This window comes from Salvelinus sp. IW2-2015, linkage group LG23, assembly GCF_002910315.2.
Source record: "Salvelinus sp. IW2-2015 linkage group LG23, ASM291031v2, whole genome shotgun sequence".
NCBI classification, from domain to species: Eukaryota; Metazoa; Chordata; class Actinopteri; order Salmoniformes; family Salmonidae; genus Salvelinus; species Salvelinus sp. IW2-2015.
In genome coordinates this window covers 37,904,336-37,929,946 of record NC_036863.1, presented here as the reverse complement: position 1 = coordinate 37,929,946, position 25,611 = coordinate 37,904,336, and the positions used below count along the sequence as shown (strand labels likewise).

At 43.5% G+C, this 25,611-nt stretch overlaps 1 protein-coding gene and 1 pseudogene across 1 annotated transcript; one reads left to right on the top strand and one right to left on the bottom strand.

Annotated features, from left to right (window-relative positions):
* The first annotated feature begins 4,817 nt into the window (after positions 1 to 4,817).
* LOC111951120 (insulinoma-associated protein 1a pseudogene) lies at positions 4,818 to 6,782 on the top strand (annotated as a pseudogene).
* A 3,465-nt stretch (positions 6,783 to 10,247) lies between these two features.
* On the bottom strand, positions 10,248 to 19,293 carry LOC111950759 (histone acetyltransferase KAT5). The gene is made up of 15 exons (XM_023968629.2): positions 18,802 to 19,293; positions 18,628 to 18,694; positions 18,167 to 18,235; positions 17,737 to 17,999; positions 15,426 to 15,494; positions 14,862 to 15,044; positions 14,670 to 14,750; positions 13,856 to 13,921; positions 13,351 to 13,599; positions 13,115 to 13,204; positions 12,877 to 13,017; positions 12,633 to 12,726; positions 11,677 to 11,836; positions 11,496 to 11,577; positions 10,248 to 11,389 (listed from the first exon to the last, which is right to left on the bottom strand). The coding sequence occupies exons 1-15, from the start codon at positions 18,823 to 18,825 to the stop codon at positions 11,255 to 11,257; spliced, it is 1,773 nt and encodes a 590-aa protein (XP_023824397.1). The 5' UTR covers positions 18,826 to 19,293; the 3' UTR covers positions 10,248 to 11,254.
* Between the last annotated feature and the right edge of the window lie 6,318 nt (positions 19,294 to 25,611).

Genomic DNA, 25,611 nt, shown 5'->3' with positions numbered 1-25,611 from the left:
TCGTTCTACAAAATGTCCACTGGCCGCCCCCAGGTGGTGAGGGTAGGTAACAACATCTCCACCCCGCTGATCCTCAACACTGGGGCCCCACARGGGTGCGTTCTGAGCCCTCTCCTGTACTCCCTGTTCACCCACGACTGCGTGGCCATGCACGCCTCCAACTCAATCATCAAGTTTGCGGACGACACTACAGTGGTAGGCTTGATTACCAACAACGACGAGAACGGCCTACAGGGAGGAGGTGAGGGCCCTCGGAGTGTGGTTGTCAGGAAAATAACCTCACACTCAACGTCAACAAAAAAAGGAGAATGATTGTGGACTTCAGGAAACAGCAGAGGGAGGCACCCCCTATCCAACATCGACGGGACAGTAGTGAGAAGGTGGAAAGTTTGTCGTGTACACATCACGGACAAACTGAATTGGTCCACCCACACAACAGCGTTGTGAAGAAGGCGCAGCAGCGCCTCTTCAACCTCAGGAGGCTGAAGAAATTCGGCTTGTCACCAAAAGCACCTCACAAACTTCTACAGATGCACAATCGAGAGCATCCTGTCGGGCTGTATCACCGCCTGGTACGGCACAACTGCTCCGCCCACAGACCGTAAGGCCTCTCCAGAGGGTAGTGAGTGTCTGCACAACGCATCACCGGGGCAAACTACCTGCCCTCCAGGACACCTACACCACCCGATGTCACAGGAAGGCCATAAAGATCATCAAGGACAACAACCACCGCAGCCACTGCCTGTTCACCCCGCTATCATCCAGAAGGCGAGGTCAGTACAGGTGCATCAAAGCAGGGACCGAGAGACTGAAAACAGCTTCTATCTCAAGGCCATCAGACTGTTAAACAGCCACCACTAACATTTAGTGGCCGCTGCCAACATACTGACTCAACTCCAGCCACTTTAATAATGGGATTGATGGAAATTATGTAAAAATGATATCACTAGCCACTTTAAACAATGCCACTTAATATAATGTTTACATACCCTACATTACTCATCTCATATGTATAAGACTGTACTTCTGATACCATACTACTGCATCTTTGCGCCTATGCCGTTCTGTACCATCACTCATCATATATCTTTATGTACATATTCTTTATCCCTTTCCATTGTGTGTATAAGGTAGTAGTTTGTGGAATTGTTAGGTTAGATTACTTGTTGGTTATTACTGCATTGTCGGAACTAGAAGCACAGCATTTTCGCTACACTCGCATTAACATCTGCTAACGATGTGTATGTGACAAATACATTTGATTTGATTTGATTTGATGTTGAGAATGTTGAGCTGATAGGCCTAGATGAAGTTCATTTTATTGTATGAATAGGCTATACAATTACATATAGGCTGCATCATATAATTATAATCAAGTATGATGATGATAATGATAATGATAATAATAATAATAATGATAATAATGATAAATTATCCTTCTTAATGTTCCACAAAAATACATAAATAATGTTTTAATACATTTCATTTTTATGAATAACATTTTGAAATTACTCATATACTCTTTAATTTATTGTAATGAAACAGGCAGGGAGCAGGTCTCGAACCCTCGACCTTCTAGCCCGAAGTCCGGCGCGCTATCGACTGTGCCGCAAAAGCATGCTCGTGCGGCAGAGTCGATTTCCGCGCTTATAAACCCAGGGTCGTTACACTATTATTCTTTACGAGAAAGATTTGTGTCTCACTTTGCCAATCAAGGTGTCGCAATTTACCAGTATTGACTTAAAACATTTGGGCTCAGGACGGTTTATGTTTGAAGAGTCCTCTGTGTTTAATATTATAATTTTGATGTATAGTGTAGTAGAGTTCTTAAGCTATTTAGAATTGTATGTTGGGGGTTAAGACAATGAGATGCTTCTGCGTAAGGTGTTCCGGAAAACGAATTTTCAGAAAGTGTCCCACTTTACCAATACTCACCCTATACACCCCGCCTTTACCCAATTTAATCTGACTGTGAATGGTTGAAAAGGGATTGGAGAACCATGGTGCTGTAGCTGCATGTTTGTTTATTCTATTGTTATTGGGGACTGGGAGGCTGTGTATTCACGTCCTCAGCAAATACTGTACAGCTGTATGTAAATAAGACAGCACGAACTGCACATGGCCGAGGAACGAGCGATACGGGCCAATCGCTGGCGTTCCTGCATCCTTCCCTATAGCAACAAGATTACACATTCCGAAATCCTCTTGCCCAGGCTGCGCACTGAACAAAGGGAGGGTAGTCCTATACCGTGACGTGCCTCTCTTGTAGGCTACTGTAGGCCAGGCAATGGATAGGATATTCTTCGAAATTCGTTTCCATGCAATTGCTGAGATTATTATGTCGAATCATCAGTGATGTGCGTGAGCATGATGCTAGTTGGCATTTATTGGGACGACTCATGTAGGTAGCTCTGAATAGTGGTCACTAGCTGGCACAGCCACAAAGGCATACGATCTGATTTTTTTTAACCTAACCCTAACCTTAACCACACTGCTAATGCCTAAACCTAACCTTAAATTAAGACTAAAAAGTACATTTTATTTTCATGAATTTTGACGGAATAGCCTATTTTGACTTGCAGCTGGCCCGTCAAGTCGCTCAGATCTGCCCCCACGGCAAGATTCATGACAATAAACGTCAACCTGCTATGACGATATTATTATTACAGGTCTAGTCGGTAGCCTAATATGGAGCAAGTTCTGACCACGATTAACATTCCAGAGGTGGTTAGTCATTATCTTCATAACTTCTGTTTCTCAAAAGGTGCTGCTCTCATCTATTTGTGACTCATGTCTGAGACGTTTAATTCCCTGGTTGTGATTGTGTTCTGAATTCATATGTCTAATGTAGCTCAAGATATGGCTCATAAACACAACCTGAGGGGCCATGCAGCGCATTGCTCTTTTTGATTAGGCTACATGTTCAAAACATTGTCTAGTTGTATTAGTTCTACATTGTCTAGAAGTATTTCATTTAAATTAACGGGATTCGTTTGAACAGGTTGACGAGTCTATAGGCTATATTGTGCGTGGCCATGGCGCCTTTTTAAGACGTGTTATTCTTCATATGCCTCAGTGGAGATAGGTATTCCGTTASTTTAAAAGCGCCACATTTGTGATTCCGTTTAATTATGCCGCTGCTGAACTGTGCGTCTGAGCCGCCAGTAATGGGGTAAGTCAGGCAGGTCACGTCAAAGAATAGGACCGAAATCAATTCTCCAGCTTTATGCAAATAGGGTGTCACAGAGGTCAGGGCGGGCGCGTGGCTTGTGCCTCCAAAGGCACACGCTTCAAACTTCCAATTCCAACAAAGGCGGAAAGTAAAAGAATTGGGAATGTCCCCCTTCGACCCCCAACACATATACAAATACACGCCCCTCGCCCCTCCATACCGCAATCCTTCTCGCGCTCTAACTTTTTTTGTCTCCTATCCCCAAAGGACGAAAAAAAATCCAATAACAATCAACGCTCCCCGGAGACAACAGACCGGTTGGGCGACACCGCACAACGGCTGGGGGATGTGTGTGTTCGTGCGTGCGTGCGTGCGTGCGTGCGTGCGTTTGTGGGTGTGCGCCTTGAGCATATTCCAAATTAGTTTGCTGCGGAGGACAAGACAATGTCTGTTTCTGCATGGGACATGCTTATTTTTCATAACAATATTATCTGATGTCTATTTTAAATCAGTGGTGACAAGTTGTAGGCTAAAGAAAAGTTGACCTATAAGAAAACAGGTAAAAATGTATTATTTTGCCTGAGTTGACAGGCCTAATATCTCTATCAAAACAGGAAATGGGGATGTTGCAATAACATATCCTATTGCCTTTTATTTCAGGAACTTATAGAATTGCGACAATATGCATACGCAAAATGTTGGTGTTAAGCCCAAAAGAAGCTACAAAACATTAATCAATGCAACTGACTTCTTAAAATGATGTGCATTGTTTAAGAGCCAACATTACCTCTCTCCATAGTTTACAGGAAGATGTTTGGTCTGTGACCGTTACCGTTGATTGATTTCAACCGTTTTGTTGGCCTTTACAATATAACCCTGATGTAGATAGCCCTGCAGCTATTCCAAATGTATCACTAATAATATTTAGTTTTAGAAAGGTGGGGGTTGGGTGGGTCTGTATATGTGATGTGCTTTTGCGCCAGATTGTGAGCATGTGATGGAAATGGTTAATTTCGCTGACAGTGACACGACAGACTGTTTCTATTGTTGAGTCGAGACGTTTGATAGTGAGGATATTGGTTCTGGGCTGTTTGCCCCAACGATGAAGCAGAGTTGATGACGCCTATTAAAATAATTAGGATCCCCTTCACACCAGGGACTGAACAAATCATATGGAGTTATTTTGTGTGTGCTTTTTTTTCTTCTCATAATGTTGAATCACACTTTTTTTTTAAATTAAATTAACATGTTCAAATAGTTGAATGCCCCTGGACGCCTAAATGTAGGCTAAGGTGCATTTGAGCAGAGCATTGAACACTGATCTGCTTAGATTCACTGGTGCTGTGCCTCGTCTGCTCTGCTTCTTTGCCCCCAAACTGACACAAACCTGACTCCCCGCAGGCACTTTTCCCCTCCTTTTGATTCGTGCGTTTCGATGAATGGACGGACGGCTGTGGCACGTGTGTGTTGAATAGAGTCTCAGAGGACATGGGAAGATAAAGGCTGGATAAGTGTGGTATGGCTCTGTGTAATCTACATAATGGCTAGGAACCGTCAAGGACGGGGCAAGTGGTCGGGGTGGGAGTGGGGCGGGGGAAGACAGGGGCCTAGGCAATGGGGGAGGCTGACATCTGCCGCTGTGCTCCTCAGAGACTCCCGGTGGATCATGTTGCCGGGCCTTTCTATTGACGGCTGGACTGCTGCCATCTGCGTCCTAACTGACGCACAATGACAGCTTGGGGCCTTTATAAAGACCGAGACAAACGACAGAGGGCCAGTGTGGACAAGTACCGCAGAGAGAACAGGACGCATTACGATTACGCACGCCTCTTTACAATCCCTGGCCTCGACTTTAACAGTGAAAACGTATTGAGGTTGAAGATAACGCGTCGTGTGTGCTTTCTGACAGTCACCATGCCAAAGGGTTTCCTTATAAAACGTTCTAAAAAGGCTGGTCCTGTTTCATACAGGATGCGCGAGGAGGACTTGGCGCTGGTCGCCAACTGTTCACCGCTAGTCGAGAATGCCCCGGTTCATGCACAGCCCTCGGTGTGCCACAACTTTATCAGAGTTCCGAGCCGGGTTATTTTTGGTGGAATGTCAGAGTCTCACTGCGCGCCCTCGCTGAGCCCGACCCGACCTGACAGCGAGGGATATCAGTACCCACCAGCGGACGCCGCTCATCAAATGCTCAGCTCTCTTTCTCCTGCTCCAGCAGATACCTTTCCAGAGGCAAATTTGGGAAGCTTCGCCATTGATGGCTCCCCAGTGTCGCCGTCTCTTCCGGAGATGACCACCAGACTGGACACCATGTGCGGGGATGCTAAATATGCAGCAGTGAAGCGGCCTGCCTCCTCCAACGCCAGATCTCCCCATACTAATTCTAAAAAGCGCAAGTCCTCAAGCTCCCCAAACCAAGAGAAGAGGTCCAGCGTCCGACATGAGGTAACCACATCTCCTGTCCTCGGGTTGCGCATTACGGAGGAGGCAGAGGATGAGGTGAAGCAGCGCTCCAACACCAGTAGTCCGCTTGGAGAGTTCATCTGTCAGCTTTGCAAGGAGCGGTACGCGGACCCTCTAACTTTGGCCTTCCACAAGTGCTCTCGCATCGTCCGAGTCGAATATCGCTGCGACGAGTGTGACAAAGTTTTTAGTTGTCCCGCTAACCTGGCCTCCCACCGACGTTGGCACAAGCCAAAGGGTTTCCAAGTGGAGAGAGTCTCGTCACAAAGAGAGGAGAGTCGACCTCATACACCAACAGTCAGATATACGCTCCCACCCTCCACGCCACCCTCAGACTCTGGCTCTGATGAAGAAATTATGTTCAGCTGCCCACAGTGCTCAAAGAAATTTAGAAAACAAGCGTACCTGAGGAAACACCTGGCCTTGCACAACAGGAAAGCAGCTAGTCATCCCCAGAATCAGACTCCTTCCTCTCCTTTGGCCATAGTCACAGACCAACAACACAGCTGCCCGCTCGAGTCCGGCCGGGAATCACCCCAGCCCTCCGCCAAATACGCAGGGACCGAGCGCATCACAAAGGTGACAGGAGAGGTGTTTCCGTGTCGATTTTGTGGGGATAATTTCTTCTCCTCTCCTGGCCTCACCAGACACATCAACAAGTATCACCCAACGGAGCGCAGACAGGTGATAGTTTTGTCCCAAACTATTTAATGACCTCGGGCTTTTGCTTCGGCATTAATGACTTCATTCCGTTTGGACAGAGTTATTGTAAACATTTGTTTCACCTCGCAAACGGACAAACCTCTTTGATGTGAAATCAAAAATGTTCCTCCTGAATAGTACAGTTTTGTGTAAATGTATTCTCTTTTTTTATTTTATTTTTTACAAATGTATATTTATCTATAATCGATTATTTATTTGATATTTATTGATTTGTTMATTTAATAATGTATTTGTTTATTTATTTATCTGCCCAGATTTGTATTACTCATGTTGCTTTTGACTGGGTTGATGTGAGCAATGACATAAAAAACAATTACGCATTGCYTCAAATGACCTCTGACCAAATTGTCATACTTTTCCTTGAAACACAATACTATCATGCCGACTTCTTCCTAAAATAATAAAGTATAAATCTACTCTGCAATTGTGTATTTATTATATAAAATATCTTATTGTGTTTACTTTTTGTTAGGCTACATCCATTTCTGCAACATCTACTTTCCATACATGCCAACACCAAATCCCCAAATATGCCCTTTATTTAGAGTTGATGGATCAGGTCTACTTGGGATATGATAGATAGACAATTGAAAAACATGGTCAATGCCATGTCCCCATTTGATATAGAATGTGCCCAACCGACAAATCAATTTCCAACTTTATGCATCGACCTTGACAGTGGTCATTAGGTTCAAGTTCAGGGGAAGCGGGGCAAGGTGCAATATGATAACTGTTAGTCTTTAGTTCAGCCTAGTCTTATAGACTAGAAACAACATAGTACACGTAATCCTGGACACTAAAATGTATATGATACTGTATCATACTAAATGGAGTGTCTCGTATTTACGAACAGAATAATACGAAATGCTCTGAAACCAGGTTGCAGCGTTCTACAGACAGAAGGGGCATTCTTATGGTAAAAAAAAAAAAGTCAGGAATAAGTATTTTGCCTATATTTACGAAAATACGCACGTTTTCATAAAACGTAGTGATTAGCCTATTATCCATTTGAAAATGTAGCCATATTACCATTTCAAAATATGTTGGAAATCTGGCACATAAGTAGGCCCTACTTTTTTAACGCTATTCCAAAATAAATGTAAATAGTTGGAATTAAAATGGCTTATAAAAAGCCAGGGAGGAGTCCTTCATCCATTTTGGCCGCAAGAGATCCTCTCATATCAACTGAAAACAATTGTTGTAAGCTACACTGGTATCATCACGCGCCCTTGTGGTGCAAAAACAAATTGCTGCCGCTTGCTTTACGCCCCAGAAAAGGGAACTCCCCCTCTCCTTGAGTAGCCTGGACACCAGTCTTTTTTGCTAACATTCCACTCCTTGCCACTCCTGTCATTTGCCAAAGGCAAAGACTACTCCTTGAGCATAGTGGAGTAGAATTGAATGCATGGAATAGAAGGAATGGTCAAAGAAGTGTTGAGAATAAATACATCCTGATGAAGCACTGATGTATTCCAGTGGCTTTCTGTACCATACCTCCATGCTGAAGGTTTCATTTTTTCCCCAGACAATCGGGTAAATGCTTAGTTTCTTGTTTGTATTCATGAATATTTGACAGATGCCTTAATTACAAGTGTTTGTAATGAAACTGGTAATTGTTGTGAAAATAAAGTAGTAATGGCATGAAGTAATGTTCCCCTGGGGAAAATGAAGTTCCTCTAAGTCTAGCAATACAATATATAATTGTSCCGCCATCAGAAAGTGCTCAAGGTTCCCCACTATGACCCTTTTGGTGGTCATGGCATCAGTAGCATTAGAGGTTGTTACAATAAGAGATTACAGGTTTGATCATGTTTTCATGATACTCTGGTACTCTTCTCTGCTGTGTGTGTGTGTGTGTGTGTAGCCTGGAGTGCAAGATGGAACGTCAACCATCACTAACATACAGGCAGTGACTGGAAAGGTCAAGACTCCCCATAACCCTGTGAGCACTCACTTAGCTTACATACTCACCTACAACATTTTACTTTTACATGGAAGAATGACTTCAGAATCCAGTATTTACAATTCACACTGTCATAAAACCTCTCACACTGTTGTGTTTGCATGTCTACTGTACGACCATCATCACTCATGATCTGTTATGCAGGCTCACAACAAGCCAGTTCCTGCTTCCCTGGTAATCTATTTAATGGAATGTGTGCTGAAAGCTTGAAAATGCTTGTCTGGGGTCGACTCTACTTCAAAAGCCCCTGATATGACCTGGTTGGTAGCTGTTTGCATTGGGGGCAGTCGCAAAACCCTCACCAATGTTTTACAACAAGAGTGTCCCACTGTTTCACCTATTTTCTATTTTTCTCCTCTGAACTCTGCCTATCTTTCTCTCTCTCCCTCTGACTTTTTCATCATTATCATGAGCCTTGTTGACTTACTGCTGCCACTCATTGAGTCTGAGTAGGGAGCTCCAGTGGAGGCCAGGCATCCACAGTCTTCCTCAAAGAGGGGTTTAGACCATCTGAGCGTTCCGGGTCTTGCGTACCATCCGGTAGGATGCTGAGTGTCTTCCAGCCTTAACTCATTACTCAGACCGACCACCCCTGTTTGATTTCTCATCATAGCACTTCAATGGATGTAAATAACCTATAGTAAATAACCTAGAGTTGAAGTTGAAAGTTTACATACACCTCAGCCAAATACATTTAAACTCAGTTTTTCACAATTCCTGACATTTAATCCTAGTAAAAATTGATGGTCAGATTCGCGTTTATCGTCGAAGGAATGAGCATTACACTGAGACCTGTACTGTGGAGCGGGATCGATTTGGAGGGTCCGTCATGGTCTGGGGCGGTGTGTCACAGCATCATCGGACTGAGCTTGTTGTCATTGCAGGCAATCTCAACTCTGTGCTTTACATGACCCTCCAGCATGACAATGCCACCAGCCAGACTGCTCGTTCTGTGCGTGATTTCCTGCAAGAAAAAGTGTTCTGCCATGGCCAGCGAAGAACCCGGATCTCAATCCCATTGAGCACGTCTGGGACCTATTGGATTGGAGGGTGAAGGCTAGGGCCATTCCCCCCCAGAAATGTCCGGGAACTTGCAGGTGCCTTGGTGGAAGAGTGGGGTAACATCTCACAGCAAGAACTGGCAAATCTGGTGCAGTCCATGAGATGCACTGCAGTACTTAATGCAGGTGGTGGCCACACCCGATACTATAACTTTTGACCCCTCCTTTGTTCAGGAACACATTATTCCATTTCTGTTAGTCACATGTCTGTGGAACTTGTTCTGTTTATGTCTCAGTTGTTGAATCTTATGTTTATACAAATATTTACACGTTAAGTTTGCTGAAAATAAACGCAGTTGACAGTGAGAGGACGTTTCTTTTTTTGCTGAGCTTATATGAGGACGAGATGCAGTCAGTGAAGAAGTTAGGTTGGTCCTACAATTTCAAAAGGCTCCCATAGCACGTGGGTGAGGCTAAATGCAACCAATAGGCAGAAGACCGAACTGTCTCCCCTTCACGKTACCTGCCTATAGAGCTCCAGTAAACCACAGACGAGAGTTCTATGAAATTGAGTTCCTCAAATTGACCTACAGTGACAATAAGTATGGAAAGAGGTAAGAGACTAAGCGTTCTTTTCTTTGTACACAAAGACAGCAGAGCACACTAGATACATTTTACTTCCATATAAATGTATGTGTCTGCTGCCTAAGAATGTCTAAACAGCCCAGGAATAGATCTTCTGATTCAGTTCCTAAACTACGTTGTTTTGACCTCCTTTTCAGGCAAATGAGGACATTCAGGGGAATGACCACAAATAGAGAAATAACATGGGTGAAACTTAAAGGAAACCATATTTCTCCATGTGAGTGATGACAACTCAGTCAGATTTTATCCTTTGATAACTCATTAAAGCCATGAAACACAGTAAAAGTGTCCTGGTTTATTAGATGTGTGAAGCCATCTCTCTGTAAGGCTCTTATATCAAATCTCATCTGTTGGTCAGATTTATAGTATTTTTCAATATATAGCCAAACATCTAATACAACAATTTGAATCACCCATTCCTTAACTCTAAACCACTTACAAAGAGAAGACGACTCTATGTAGAATTTACACTTAAATATGAAGGGAAATAGAATAGCTGTCTAACCATTGAACACAATAACAAAGTATGAATCACTTGTTACAAATGAACAGACACAAATGTACAGTAAATACTCTCATTAACTTAAATGGCACGCTATTGTGCCAAACGTGTTTSTTTACATTCCATTTTTTTAAAGGACAGACAACTGTAGAGGTATCCAAATATACATTCTTGTAAGAGTTCAACATGGCTTATWTTCTGTACTGAGCATCCCCGCACATCTCATTTAACATACAGAAATGCATCACACCTTTAAAAAAAATCCTTTATAAAACAATATATCACAGTATATACAATTACTACTGGTCACAAGCAGTTAGGGGTTAGATCTGTAATTCTCATAGTGCGTTGGATCAATGAGACTGTGGATATGTGCAGTCATTATTCAAGATCACATCCAAAACAATAAWAGTATTATGTGCTTCTGTAGGTGAAAATAACTAACTAATTACTGACTAGTCCAAGAGTGTTGAAAGCTGAGTAAGACAAATACCAGGAAGGCAAAGAAACAGATGGTAGGAGTCATCTATCCAACATTAATAGATGACCACTCCTACTACTGAGACTAAGCAAATGGATCTACTGTTGCTAATGACAGAGAGAATCTGGTGAGGGCAATAGGAGGATGGACATGATTCAGAAAAATGAGGCTGAATATAAACACAGTTCTTGTTAATTTGTAAATCTTTGATCCTCTCTGAGGAGACCTGTGTGGTGCTCTTCACACGGAGTGCTTCAGGAAAGTATGCGGTAAGAGAGAGAGACCAGGAGAACCAGATACGGTCCTACCACTTGCCCCTCTTGCTCCAGTCCTTGGGGGTGAAGTGAAGGCATTTGGAGTCGATGCGCAGGTGACGCTTCTGCATTGCYCTCTCATGCCCCTCCACTATGTCCTCCGAAAGAGTCAGGATATACTGGCCCTGAGAAGCCACAGGGAGAGAAGAGGTTCAAATATGCTGATCAAGATTGCCCTTTCATAAAAAAAAAAAAAAGTGAAGTGCTGTTCCCTGCACTAGTATCCCTCACCTTATAGTAGTTAATTAGGTTAAGGTACTGAAGTGTAGATATGACATCCTCTTTCTTCACGCTGGTGATCTCGCTGATGTCACTGGAAATACACAAGACGCATGATATTAGGTTACAGAAATAACAGCAGCTTGAGCTATAACAGAGAACAAGCTGGGAGAACAACAGGACAGAGGCGTACTTGATGGTGATCTGCGGCCGCTCCCCATTGTCAGGCTTGAGGTCCATGAGTATCTCCAGGATGGTCTGGGACCAGTAGGAGCGGTAGGAGAGCAGCCCCAGGTCAGACAGAGGCTTCTCTGGTGTGCCCGTCTTCCCCTCTACCTTAGACAGCTCATAACCTGATGACCAAAAGACAACACCTTCAGTTATGGCATAATGAATGGCCACATTTTAACACACACACACTGTATAAACTGTTTGTACAGATTTCTTTTTTATTTATTTAACCTTTATTTAACCAGGTAGGCCAGTTGAGAACAAGTTCTCATTTACAACTGCGACCTGGCCAAGATAAAGCAAAGCAGTGCGACAAAAACAACACAGAGTTACACAAACCAACGCACAGTCAATAACACAAAAGAAAAATAGAAAAATCTATGTACAGTGTGTGCAAATGTAGACGAGTAGGGAGGTAGGCAATAAATAGGCCCTAGAGGCAATTTTTTTTTTAAATTTAGCATTAATAGTGGACTGAAAGATATGCAGATGATGATGTGCAAGTAGAGATACTGGGGTGCAAAAGAGCAAGAGGGTGTAATAATATGGGGATGTGGTAGTTGGGTGTGCTATTACAGATTGGCTGTGTACAGGTACAGTGATCGGTAARCTGCTCTGACAGCTGATGCTTAAAGTTAGAGAGGGAGAAATAAGTCTCCAGCTTCAGAGATTTTTGCAATTCGTTCCAGTCATTGGCAGCAGAGAACTGGAAGGAAAGGCGGCCAAAGGAAGTTTCGGCTTTGGGGATGACCAGTGCAATACACCTGCTGGAGCGCGTGCTACGGGTGGGTGTTGCTATGGTGACCAGTGAGCTGAGATAAGGCGGGGCTTTACCTAGCAAAGACTTATAGATAATCTGGAGCCAGTGGGTTTAAAATCCACGTTTTAAAGTCAATAACTTCTTACTGGTTCACTTACTGAACTCAATGAGCAATTTGCCGTAGCCTCTCCGCTGGTAGGGAGGTAAGGTGAGGATACAGGCCACGTTGTAATCTTCCGTCGACTCTTTCTCCTGCGCACAGAAAAAGAGAGTAAGTCGGGTGCATTTTCAACATGTCTAAAGGGTTGGTTGTAATGTCAAGTATTACACAGTATTATTGCTTATCTTCATGAGCAACGGGTTTAACTGCAAGCACCAGGTGATAAGAAACATTTCATGTACCTTGGAGAAGTAGCCCACTATGTGGAAGCCCTTGGAGTCGTACTCTGTCATGACGTAGAAGAGGAAGGGGTCTGTGTCATAGTACAGCGTCTTGTGGTCCAGGAAACACTTGGCCAGTAAACACAGGTTCTGAGAGTATGTCTGGCAAACATGAAAGAAACAAGAGTTGTTAAGCGAGAAACTCATTACAGTGACGAGGTGTGACCAGGCAGCAGGGAGGATCATGGACATTACTCACTTTGTTTTTTCTGCCATCTATTTCAAAAAAGGAGATGGTGCCCTTGCGGTAGATCTCATTGCCAGGGGGATGCCGAAGATTACACTTGGTCTGGATGAGAGAGGAGGAGAATAATACGTGATGACATGTTCTGCAGCTCAAACGCAATACTACGACTGCACAGCAACCCTCTCCCCTCTGGCTCTTGTATTGGTGTTACATACATTTCATTGAGATATTCCAATCTAGTGTCTCACCAGATGCCTCTGCAGACACTTGAGGCTCTTGAGGTACTTCAAGCAGAACTCACAGAGGTAGAGAATAGGCAATGTGGTCAGTTCCTGTGGGTAGGGCGAGAAGTACCAGGGCTTCAGCCTGTGGCGGCCCAGTTCAATGCAGTCAATGTTCTTCATACGCGTGACAATGTCGTCATGGCTACGGTCTGACACCAGACTGCCAGTCATGCGAGGGGTGGAGGGGATGCCATCAGAGCTGTCCTGCGAGTCCTGATGCAAGATGGTAGGAAGGGAGCAGCAGAAAGGAAGAGAACGATATTATTCCATTATCTGATACATCGCTTAGAATCTTGTCAAAATAAAAGGCAACTAATAAAGATGAAATAACTGATTAAAAATAGGGAGCATTCCTTACAAAGCTTTCACATGAAATACCAAAGGTCTGATTGAAGGCCATAACCTTTAAAATAATTCCATAAACAAAGAGAGACAGGCAAACAGGCAATGAGAAGGAAATGAGACGGACCTCTCCTGGCTGCAGATAGACATTGGCACATCGGGGGCTGTTGTTATACTGGAAAACCTTTATTATCTAGCAGAAAAACACAAGCGGACGAGGGCTTTTGGACACTGATTTAAGAGGGAAGGAAAATTATTATTGTTTATACTAATTTTATCAATGTGGGAAGATTCAGGAGTTAAAGGTCACCAGGGAGATTTCTGCATATATTATATTGACCTGTTCTTTATTTCTTTGTTAATTTGGAAGGGATATCTTAACATTAAAACAGAAAGGGGAAGGCAATAATTCACAAAGGTTAATAATTCCAGAATTCACACACAATTACGTAAAATGCAGTTTCGCCTTCTCACACTATCACTAGCTACAATGCTGCAAGTAACATGGTTGAAAATGTGCTTGTGCTGATACCAACATTGAATTGACTTGCTCAGATCAGTCTAACTGAAAGCATATAACCATGAAAGGTAAACGTATAGGACTAGGAAAGTACGATCCTGTTAGTCAACTCTAATCTAGTATCCCGGCTCATAYTAGTCTAGCATAGTAAGGGCCCTATCGCTAACTGGGTATTAGTGACATCCATAACAAGTTTGTCCTGTATTAAAATCAGTTTTCTTTTAGACGTGTTCAAGCTAAAAGGATGCTGACGCAATTTCTGAAAACAGAAGAATGACTTGTTGATGCCAGTATGTTGCTAAAGTGTGTTACTCTACAAATGTGAATGATGGGAGAAGATACGGTGGTCTACAGTTGAAATGAGGGCAAATAATGACTTGGTTAAAGAAGCCATGCCCATAAGCCCTAAAGTGTTCCATACCTCATCGGTTCCCCCGCAGTTGGGGGGCTGCTTCCTCTTCCTGCCTGGCTGATTGGGCATGGGGCGACGGGCAGTACCATTCTGGGATCATTTGAAAAGGGGGGAATTAAGAAATCAAACACCAACAGAGTAATAGTGGGAGACTAGCGATTGATCATTACCGAAACACAAAGTTATCAAATGTTGGTTTACCGTGGTGAGAGAGGTAAGCTGCTCATGGTCATCGCGAGCATTGGATTTCAGGTTGAAGGTATTGGTGTCCCTTACAGCAGGGTAAACAGACGCCTGGGAGGCTTCAACCGAACCTGGCAAGGATGGCACGGGGGTTGCCGGGGACACTTGTGTTGCCAGAGACACAGACTCTGCTTTCCTCTTCTGTATGAGAGATGAGACATGGGCAGACATGAGAAAAAGCTTTGGAGCAACTGAAAATAATGAATATTTAAAGATTATGTTGATGGGATTTCAAATCCCAACCCCACCACAGGCATAACAGGTGTTCTAGCTATATTTTACATGACCARACAGTTATATACTAGGTCCGGGACAAACCCCCCCACACAGTTATCAATATCACTAGAAATCACCTACTTTAAGATGTTTCTCCTTCATTTTAGAATTATACAACTGTAGGAGTTCTTACATAAATGTGTTTGTTGTCGTTACTATTCAAATGTAGCTATGAACCCATTCTGACTTTGTGGACCAAACAGGTCTTAATCATGGCTGTGTAGAATGGGTAAATTGATGCTGTACCGGCGTGGGGAGAGTTTTGCCTCTGGAAGGAGCTGTGGCAGTTTGAAGGTTGAGGTCTAGACTCTTCCTCTGAATTTGAACAGAAAGAAGGGGGATTAACTGACAGTCACACTCAAACAATGCGCTGTATTATCACTTCAATTTACGTTATTCATTGAACATTGTAATAAAAGCCTAATCAATAACCCAGTCAAGATAGCATACACTTGAGTAGATCAAAACAAAAACATACAGTTTGCATAGAGACTGAACATGATTTAAAAATAGAATGACCTAATAAAAGGTCAAGACAATACAAACCTGTTTATGTTTTAKAATAAACTTAGGCCGGACAAAGTTGAATTACTGTTTAATGGATGCCCCGCCTCACTTTTCTCCACACCCCCCCCAAAATAAAAAAATAATAAGCAAAGAGGCACTGAGTTTGAAGGTAGGCCTTGAAATACATCCACAGGTACACCTCCAATTGACTAAAATTATGTCAATTAGCCTATCAGAAGCTTCTAAAGCCATGACATCATTTTCTGGAATTTTCCAAGCAGTTTAAAGGCACAGTTAACTTAGTGTATGTAAACTTCTGAACCACTGGAATTGTGATACGGTGAATTATAAGTGAAATAATCTGTCTGTAATCAATTGTTGGAAAAATTACTTGTGTCATGCACAAAGTAGATGTCTTAACCGACTTGCCAAAACTATAGTTTGTTAACAATAAATGTGTGGGGTGGTTGGAAAAACGAGTTTTAATGACTCCAACCTAAGTGTATGTAAACTTCCGACTTCAACTGTATGCGGCTCTTTGTTTATAATGCACTGTCCGTTCTCCYTTGAGGCTTTCCCAAGTTGATGCCCAAGAGACCAAACAGCCTGAGATGTTCGAGCCTCGGATTGGACAGTGAAAGACACACGCTGGCACCTGCAGGCGACGTGCAGATGTTTAATTTCTCTCTCATGACAGAAGTCAGCGCAAAGTCCTACTATTTATGTGTCCAGGTTAAACGTGGGACATCCCTCATTATAAACAAACAGTCAATTAAATCCATGGTTATTGCATCATTTTTCAGATCTATCGGAAGCGATTAATAGATGAAAMAATATAATTTAACCAATTGACTGGCTAGAGATCAGGGTATTCATCAGCAAAGACRCAGTGCAAGCTGATAGTATTTTGGACAACCAAATTGAAGTCAAAATGATCGATGAAATCGAAGTGTGTCAGCTGTATGGTGATTTGCGATTCATAACTTACATTTTACCGGTACTACCAGTAGTAGTAGGCCAACCGATAACACCACGACGGAATGCGTTTGAAGTGATGATGAACCGCCGAGAACARCTARCATGTCCAGTAAAGTACATCGCCAGTGGCACGCACACAGATCASCAGGTGGGGGCTTTTCGTGGCAGCCAGACGAGACAATCGAAGGAGGATGCGGTGAGAAGTTACTGGGCTCGAATTTAGTCACGCTTGATCTATATAGATTGATGCTTCCAATTGTGCATGTTATAAACAACTTTTTTTTTAATGATGATAGGTTATACTCTACGGCTGGCTTTCTGTATATATTTCCAATGCTACATTCATTTGGCAGACCTAACTTGATTGACCCTCTTTCTACAAGGCCTAGTCTATGAGAGGCCTAATCATATCTGTAAGAATATTTTGATAACACCTATAGGCTATAGAGATGCATTCAGGTAATGAACTCATTATTATGCATCAACATTTAAATTTAATAAAAAATGTAATGGTTAATTATTCTTGAATTTGTTAAAAGACTACCACAATGTGGTAAAGTACTGTTATTCCATATCACCTTAACTATTTTTTTGTTTTGTTTTTTTGCTTGCTCGCCTCACTTTTCTGGGGGAAAATCCGTTAAACAGTGAATCAATTTTGTCTGGCCTTAGGCTAAAACATATGTAAATGCATTTGTATATCATCCAACAGAAGGCAAGACCAGAGAAACGTTGTTTCATATAAATCTTGAATTAAGCTACTGGAAGTAGCATTTCACAGATCTTTGAAATGATTAATGAAGCCAGGTTTATCAAATTGCCAGGTCTATCATTTCATCATGTTTCATTGGTCTAATTTAACTAAAATATCATAGCTCCAAAAGACTGCAGACCAAATGGTGGTGATAACAATTGGGTTGTACAGTAGAGTAGTTGTTTAACAAAAATAGCTTTCCAACATCTCAGCATTAAGTATTAACCACAACTGCAGAAAAATAACATTGGTTATAATGTAGATGGCAAGCAACAGGGTACAATTGCCAGGATTGGGCTTAAGACACTACTACCAAACCTGAGCTTGTTGTTGCAACACTTGAAAGTCTGGTAGAGAAGTTTTGGTGGGTATAGACTTCTGCTGGGCTTGCGGCTGTGGGGGCCTGCTGGGGGTATGTTGGGGGCCAGCTCCGGCCGCTCTTACCACTTCGCTCTCCGGGGAGCTGGGCCGCGACCCCGGAAGCCCRTTCTTAGTGGGCGTTTTAGCTTCCTTCTTAGGGAACTGGAGCTTCTTCACGTCAAGCCTGTCCGGCGTAACCCACTCATCCAGACGCTTGTTGACTTTAAACAAGCAGAGGCACAAACACATATATACACACCTGAGTTGATCTCTAGTCAAATGTTTGCCAACTTGACATTTACACATATCTGCTTCTTCTGTCAATATCACTGATGGCAATGTTGGAGTTTTACACTCACATTTACATGATGAAGTATAGGATACTCACAGTCAATATAGTGGACATAGTAGAGTTTTCTCCCTGGGATCTCTTTCACACTGAGAATTTCAGCCAAGGCTGCAAGAAAAACATCACACGACATGAYAGATCTAGAAACYTATCCAATCTGTGGGTCTCTTCGCTATCTGAATTTATACATTGGCTACGAAGCTAGCTAGCAAAGTTTTTGTCTACAAAACACAACATCGTTACGTTAAATGGAGCTAACTTCAGCATAGCTACAGAATCAAAATATGTATCTAGCTAACGTTAATGCTTTCGTAACTGATAGACAATTAGTAAACAATTGAAATCTCCATTAAAMGTCACCAGTGCCTTTGTTTACTATGTGCCACTACCGTAACTAGCCGCTTGTGTTTTCAAACATTCAGTCATGACAGTTGTTTTATTAAGCAGCTATTAACGTTTGCGCCAGCTACCCTAGTGGTAGCCAAGAGGACGATACTCACGCCACTCATCTTCGTTTTCCTGRTTTTTTCTAAGAACAGGGAGCCTACAGCCCTCGACAACACCGACCTGTCGAAAGATAAGATATTGAAAATATATATTCACGAAAGTTGAGGGTAAACATCTGGATATAAACGTTGTAGTTGTATAATGATTTGGGACTATCGAGTACCCACCGACGAATCCGCCATTTTGGTCATCTGCGAACGTACAATGTAGAAGCGCGCAAGTAGTTATGGGAAAATGGCCTGCTCAATGGTTCTGGGTATGTTCGAGGGAGTCAATTGTTTACGCAGCATTGATGCTGGTCGTTTACTTCACTATCATCGGAAGACTACTAAAAGTACTGGCTACATGTACATAATCACAAGAACCATGTCCCCAGTTTTAAACTAAAACGAATAAATAAAGCAGTGAGTCCTTAACACAAATGCTGCAGCTGTAGCAACCTTTCTTTTAGGCATTTAGGCAGTATGCATAGTCAAATCAAAGTGTATTGGTCACATACACAGATTTGCAGATGTTATCGCAGGTGCAGCRAAATGCTTGCGTTTCTATCTCTAACAGTGCAGTAATAATTCTTASCAATACGCACATAATTCAAAAAGTAAAAATTAAGAAATATCAGAACGAGCAATGTCAGATGTCAGAGTCCGGAATAATATATATTACAGACTCTGACATTGCTGGACGAAAAGGCCGTGGCTTGGGTGGCTGAGGTCCTTGATTGACCTTCTTGGCCTTCCTGTGATAGCARGTGCTGTAGACGTCCTGGCAGTCAGTGTGCCCCCGATGATGAGTTGGGCAGACCGTACCACCCTCTGCGGTTGTGGACGGTGGAATTGCCAAACCAGGCAGTGATACAGCCCGACAGGATGCTCTCAATGGTGCATCTGTAGAAGTTCGTATCTGGGCTAATAATTCACTAACTAGCAAAGAATATTAACAAATGTGCGCATGTGGCTACATGCAGCTTTCGCGTTGATCTCAAAACAAGCGCGTAATAATCACGACAGCTCATGCTGTAAGACAGTCCAGTGAATGGCACAAATCCATATATGGCAATGGTCTATTTGCATATAAGCCTACTGCAGCTCTGATTGGTTATAGCGCATTAGTCCGTGTAGACTCTACACTGTAGAGTATAGGCATGAGTTGTGCCTGTCAATGCAATAGAATCCTGTTCCAATGCGCTCTGCTTACAACAAAATCTCTTGCATAGTTAGTTGTGCATACTAAGTCTTGCATAGTTTGTTTTGTTTCGGTATGTTGCATTGAAAGTGGCTAATGTTGATTCGATACAATTGCCACAGTAAAGGGAAACGKTGATAGTGGGAAAACTCTAGAAAGCTAAGTGAAGTTCTTGTGATTCTCTGCGCGGGCTGATATTTATTTGCATGGCAGTCATGACATGCACACAGTTTAGAGGGAACAATGGTTGCAAAGTTGCTAATTAGCTCAAATGTTAAAGTTGTCTGTGATGATATTTGAACACACAACCTTTGGGTGGTAGACTGGTTAGGCTGGTCGACTAGCTGGATAAGCTGGTGATGCTGGTATTTTTGCTAATTAGCTAAAATGCTAAAGTTGTCCGTGATGAGATTCAAACACGCAACCTTTGGGTTGGTAGACTTTCACGTAAGTAACCTTCTGTCTTATGTAACAATACCAAACGTAACATATCATACTCATTTGAATGTTCTGGATTTTCATTTACTTTGTTACGTCTAGTCTATGAGGCCAGGCTGGGTAACTAACATGTGCTGGTTTTGCTGGTGACCAGCCTTCATTGTGTTTTAGACACTTTGATGCTGGTATGCTGGTGATTCTGCAGCGTACCAGCATAAACTGGCCACCAGCAAAACCAGCATCACATTGTTTAACCTTTAAGAGTCAGAGCTCTAGAGGGGGGGGTATCCAAAAAGGTACGTTTCCAAAAATAATATGACTAAATTATTTGATGAAATATTGAATTTGGTCTGTGCTACTATAGCCCATAGAAACACATACATAAATGGTGAATAACACATACATAAATGGCAGAATAGACAGTAAAAAAAATGATCATAAGGAATACGTTTTTGAAGTGTCTTTCCTACATCTGTGAATGCTCAGGAAATATATATACTGTATATATATATTTTTGAACACATATTTAACCCACATTTTTTTGGGACACAAAACTAACTCCATTTGTCTGTATGGCTTACCTTCAGACGAGTCCCGTGACACACGGCCACCTTCCACCGCAGATGCGGAAGGCTGACATAGGAGGCCGCGGTGGATTGAGACGCAGCCCACGYAAAACTGATATCTGTAGCTTAAACTGAAGGATTTTGATGGGGATTTTTTTATTATGTTACTTAGATTGACGCACCAGCTAGCTGTCTATGTTACTTAGATTGACACACCAGCTAGCTGTCTATGACAGTATCATGAAACCATGAAGAGAGATCCAGATGTTCATCCCATGGATATTTAGAGGGCTTCATGACCACCAGTCAGCTTGTAAAAGAGCTCCTGGTTCAACACCTCTGTCTGCTCTCTGGTGTGTGTGGCAATGAAGATGTAGCTCCCAATGTACACGTGCACAATCTTGCAGGTAGCAGTCACACAGCTGAAGACATCTAAAAGAGGAATTACTTAAGACAATAAATGACATACCAGCATAACCATATGGAAAAGATATAGAAGAATTTAACAATATTTTATATGTTCTACCTGGAACTTGTAAGAAATACATATGGCAGCAAATATACTTACAATATTCATAGGAGATTCTTGTAATATCTGAATTACAGTATATGGGTGGGTAACATTTAGACATAACATACATTTGAAGTGTATTCTATAAAAAACATACAAGAGACATTTTAATTTAGCCTTCTAATGTCTCACATATGGGACATACACATTTCAAAGTACTTGCATGCCACTGGCTGACGTCACTAGCGCACGCAACGACCACACTAATTCAAGAAAGATGGAGAGTCCGCCGCGAGGAGGAGCAAGAGAAGAAAGGGGGAAAGCAGGATGGGGAGAAGAGGACGAGGAGGAAGGAGGGGAGAAGAGGAGGAGGAGCAGGTGGAGGAAGGGGACGGGGAAAGCAGGATGGGAGAAGAGGAGGAGGAAGGAGGGGAGAAGAGGAGAGCAGGAGGGGGAAAGGGGAGAGAGGAGAGGAGCAGGTGGAGGAAGGGGACGGGGGAAAGCAGGATGGGAGAAGAGGAGGAGGAAGGAGGGGGAGAAGAGGAGGAGAGCAGGTGGAGGAGGAAGTGGGATGGATGGGGAAGAGGTAGGAGGGGGAGGAGGAGCAGGTGGAGGAAGAGAAAGCAGGAGGGAGAAGAGGAGGAGCAGGGGGAGGAAGGGGGACACGGGAAAGGAGGGGAGGAGGAAGGGAAAGAATGACTTTGATAGCAGCAGTGAATCTACTAGATTAGTGGTGATCTCTCAACTATCATTCTCACAATAGCACATTGGTAGTAGTCAGTGACAAATATCAAAGCTAAGCTGGGCTTGGGTAAAACCCTGGATAGGAGGTGCTGCCCAGCTTTAACTATGGAAACTCATACTGAGAAATGTATATACAAAATTGTATTTTTCTTATAGTAATTTTCAGTCTTTCTTATATGTTGACTTGTAAGAAAAAACAATGTGAAACCCATAAGGAAAGCATTTATTTTGTAGAGCATACACCTTATAATATTCATAGATGAGTCATAATTAATATATTTTACTCAAATATATCATACCATATCTATGTTGGAAATTCACCACAATCATGTATTCAATGTGTATGTCATATAAGGCATATAACACATATACAAGTACATCACTGACATATAAGGAAAACATACAAAATCTTACCAGATCCTAGATAACTTATTAGATATTGGTACAAATACTCTTCTTTGCGCATACAATATTCTTATTATGTTTCATGATTATTTTCCATATGGTAATCAGCTAGACTATGCTGGTAAACCAGGATAACAAGCTAGACCATGCTGGTCAGACCAGCTAGACCATGCTGGACAACAAGCATAACCAGCTAGACCATGCTGGTCAGACAGCTAGACTATGCTGGACAACAAGCATAACCAGCTAGACCATGCTGGTCAGACCAGCTAGACCATGCTGGACAACAAGCATAACCAGCTAGACCAGCTGGTTCAGACCAGCTAGACCATGCTGGACAAACAAGCATAACCAGCTAGACCATGCTGGTCAGACCAGCTAGACCATGGATAACAAGCATAACCAGCTAGACCATGCTGGACAAACAAGCAAACCAAGCTAGACCATGCTGGTCAGACCAGCTAGACTATGCTGGGCTACAAGCATAACGCAGTCAAGCACAGCCAGACGAGCCATGCACGTCAGACCAGCGCGCGTAGACCATGGCTGGTCAGACCAGCAGACTATGCTGGACAACAAGCATAACGGCAGCTAGAACCATGCCTGGGTAGACCAGCTAGACATGATGGCTGGGACAACAAGCATAACCAAAGGCTAGACCTGGCTGGTAGACCAGCTAGACCAATGCTGGGACGAACAAGCATAACCAGCTAACCATGCTTGTCAGACCAGCTAGACCTATGCTGGACAACAAGCATCGGAGAACCAGCTAGAACCATCCTGTCAGACCGAGCTAGACCATGCTGGACAACAAGCATAAGCCAAGCTAGAGCCATGCTGCCAGACCATCTGACACAAGCATAACCAGCTAGACCATGCTGGTCAGACCAGCTAGACTATGCTGGACAACAAGCATGACCAGCTAGACCAAGCTGGTCAGACCAGCTAGACTATGCTGGACAACAAACATAACCAGCTAGACCATGCTAGTCAGACCAGCTAGCTGTCTATGACAGTATCATGAAACCATAAAGAGAGATCCAGATGTTCATCYCATGGATATTTAGAGGGCTTCATGGCCACCAGTCAGCTTGTAAAAGAGCTCCTGGTTCAACACCTCTGTCTGYTCTCTGGTGCGTGTGGCCATAAAGATGTAGCCCCCAATGTACTCGTGCACAATCTTGCAGGTAGCAGTCACACAGCTGAAGGCAATGTTCACATTGCCATTGAACTCGATGGCCACCTGGAWTAAAGAATAGAGGATTTTGGCAATGAAGCCCTTTCTCTACATCACCAGAGTCATATAAACTCATGGATAAAATGTTTATCTCTGCATCCAGTATGAAGGAAGTTAGAGGTAGTTTTCYGAGCCAATGCTAACTAGCGTTAGCACAATTACTAGAAGTATATGGTATCTACTACCATGCTAGCAGTTAACATAGATTTCCAGTCATTGTGCTAACGCTAGTTTTGTATGTGTAACTTGTGTGTGTGTGGTGTGGGGGGGGGGGGCTTAGGGGTAAGCCTTATCAAAGAGGTTGGGCTGTAGGACGAGAGCTGAGTAGTTATGGACTCAGGGAGGGGGAGTGTCAGAGCCTGAAAGAACCCCTGGAGTAAGCCCTGTCGCCAGATGTGTCTGCGACTTCGACCGTAGGACCAAGGTGCGCTGTTTGGTGGAAGCGAGTGCCGTGTGGGGTTGGTTAGGGGACGGATGCAAGGTCTGAGAGCATCTTGTTAGATCAATGCGATGGGAGGACAGGACCAGTAAATGACGGTAAGAACAGGTGATGTCTGCCACGACTTGGTAGAGACGTCTTGCAGCTGGCGTTTTTGAAGCATTGGAGCGGGGGGTCGCCAGCTGACTGATCTGCGGCCGGCCCGCGTATGCTGCAGATGACCCCGTATATGCTATAAGTCGAGGAGCATTAGGTAGCGTGCAGTGCCGGAGATTTAGTAGGCGGAATGTGTAGGACTCAACGACGGGCAGATGAGCATGTAGTGAAGTTTCAGGCAGACGAGATGAGATGAGAACTACTTTTGGCAAATGTTGTTGGACGGTGGAAGAATGAGATTTGACATCTCTTAGTGTTGGAGGTCAAGAAGGGAGACAGGGAGTGAGGGGAGGCTCTGCATCTTCTAGACCTTACGGCGCCTTGTACTGCGGAACCACGATTATCCTCCTCTCCACCCTCTCCGAGTGGGCGATCTCCCGCGGCCGGACGCTGGATTGGCGTCCTAGACATATGGCACGATGATGGACCGTCCGACCAGTGGGTGCGCCGGAGAGAAGGGCGTGGCGGGCACCACGCTTCGACAGTTAACGAGCTGGGTGCCCTAGAACTTCACTTGGGGCATGAGGCTTAAGGTAGTTGCATTCGTTAAGCCGGGCTATACCGTTATATTAGAGCACTGCTTGTTGTGTTATGGCACGGCTGGGACAACACAAAGTAGAGCTGTGTGGCAATGTTTACATTGTTTGAGCAGAGGATCACAACAGAGGCTTGACGCATTCGGGTGTGCGACAAAGAAACCATCACCCAAATGTAACTAGCCCCGTTGGAAATAGTATAAATGACTGCTCAGTGTGATAATCGGAATACACTATTTTAAGTCATAGTGAACTCGTACCCCTCGTTCTGGTGCCCCACGCGCTGTGTAGAGGGGATGAGCGCACAGAAAGCTGAGAGGTAGAGCGAGGCTGCGATGTACGAGGTTACTGATAAACTTAGCTAGATGTAGAGAGAGTCACACTATTAACAATACAAGGTTGTACATAGAAAATAGGAGACAAGCAGACATGAGTGCGATTTGCCATTCTGGGTAAATAAGGGGATAGAAAAGATAAAAACAGATACGCCGCAAAGTCGACGCGCAGACACGGATAGCCTCGCTCTCTACCAGAGTGGGCTATTTATGAGAAAAGAGCAGGACAGCCCCGCCAAGATTATGCGCAGCCATCACACTGTAAAGAATAACGCGCAGGGAGGGAAGCCCTCATACCTCCCAGGAAGTGAAAACGCCCGGCGACCGTAGACAAGATAAACCCTGGGCTAGTCTACAGAAAAGTCGAGCAATCCTGCTAGACCCGTGCCGGGAGGTTACAAGGCCGCGCATAAAGCAACCTAGGCCGA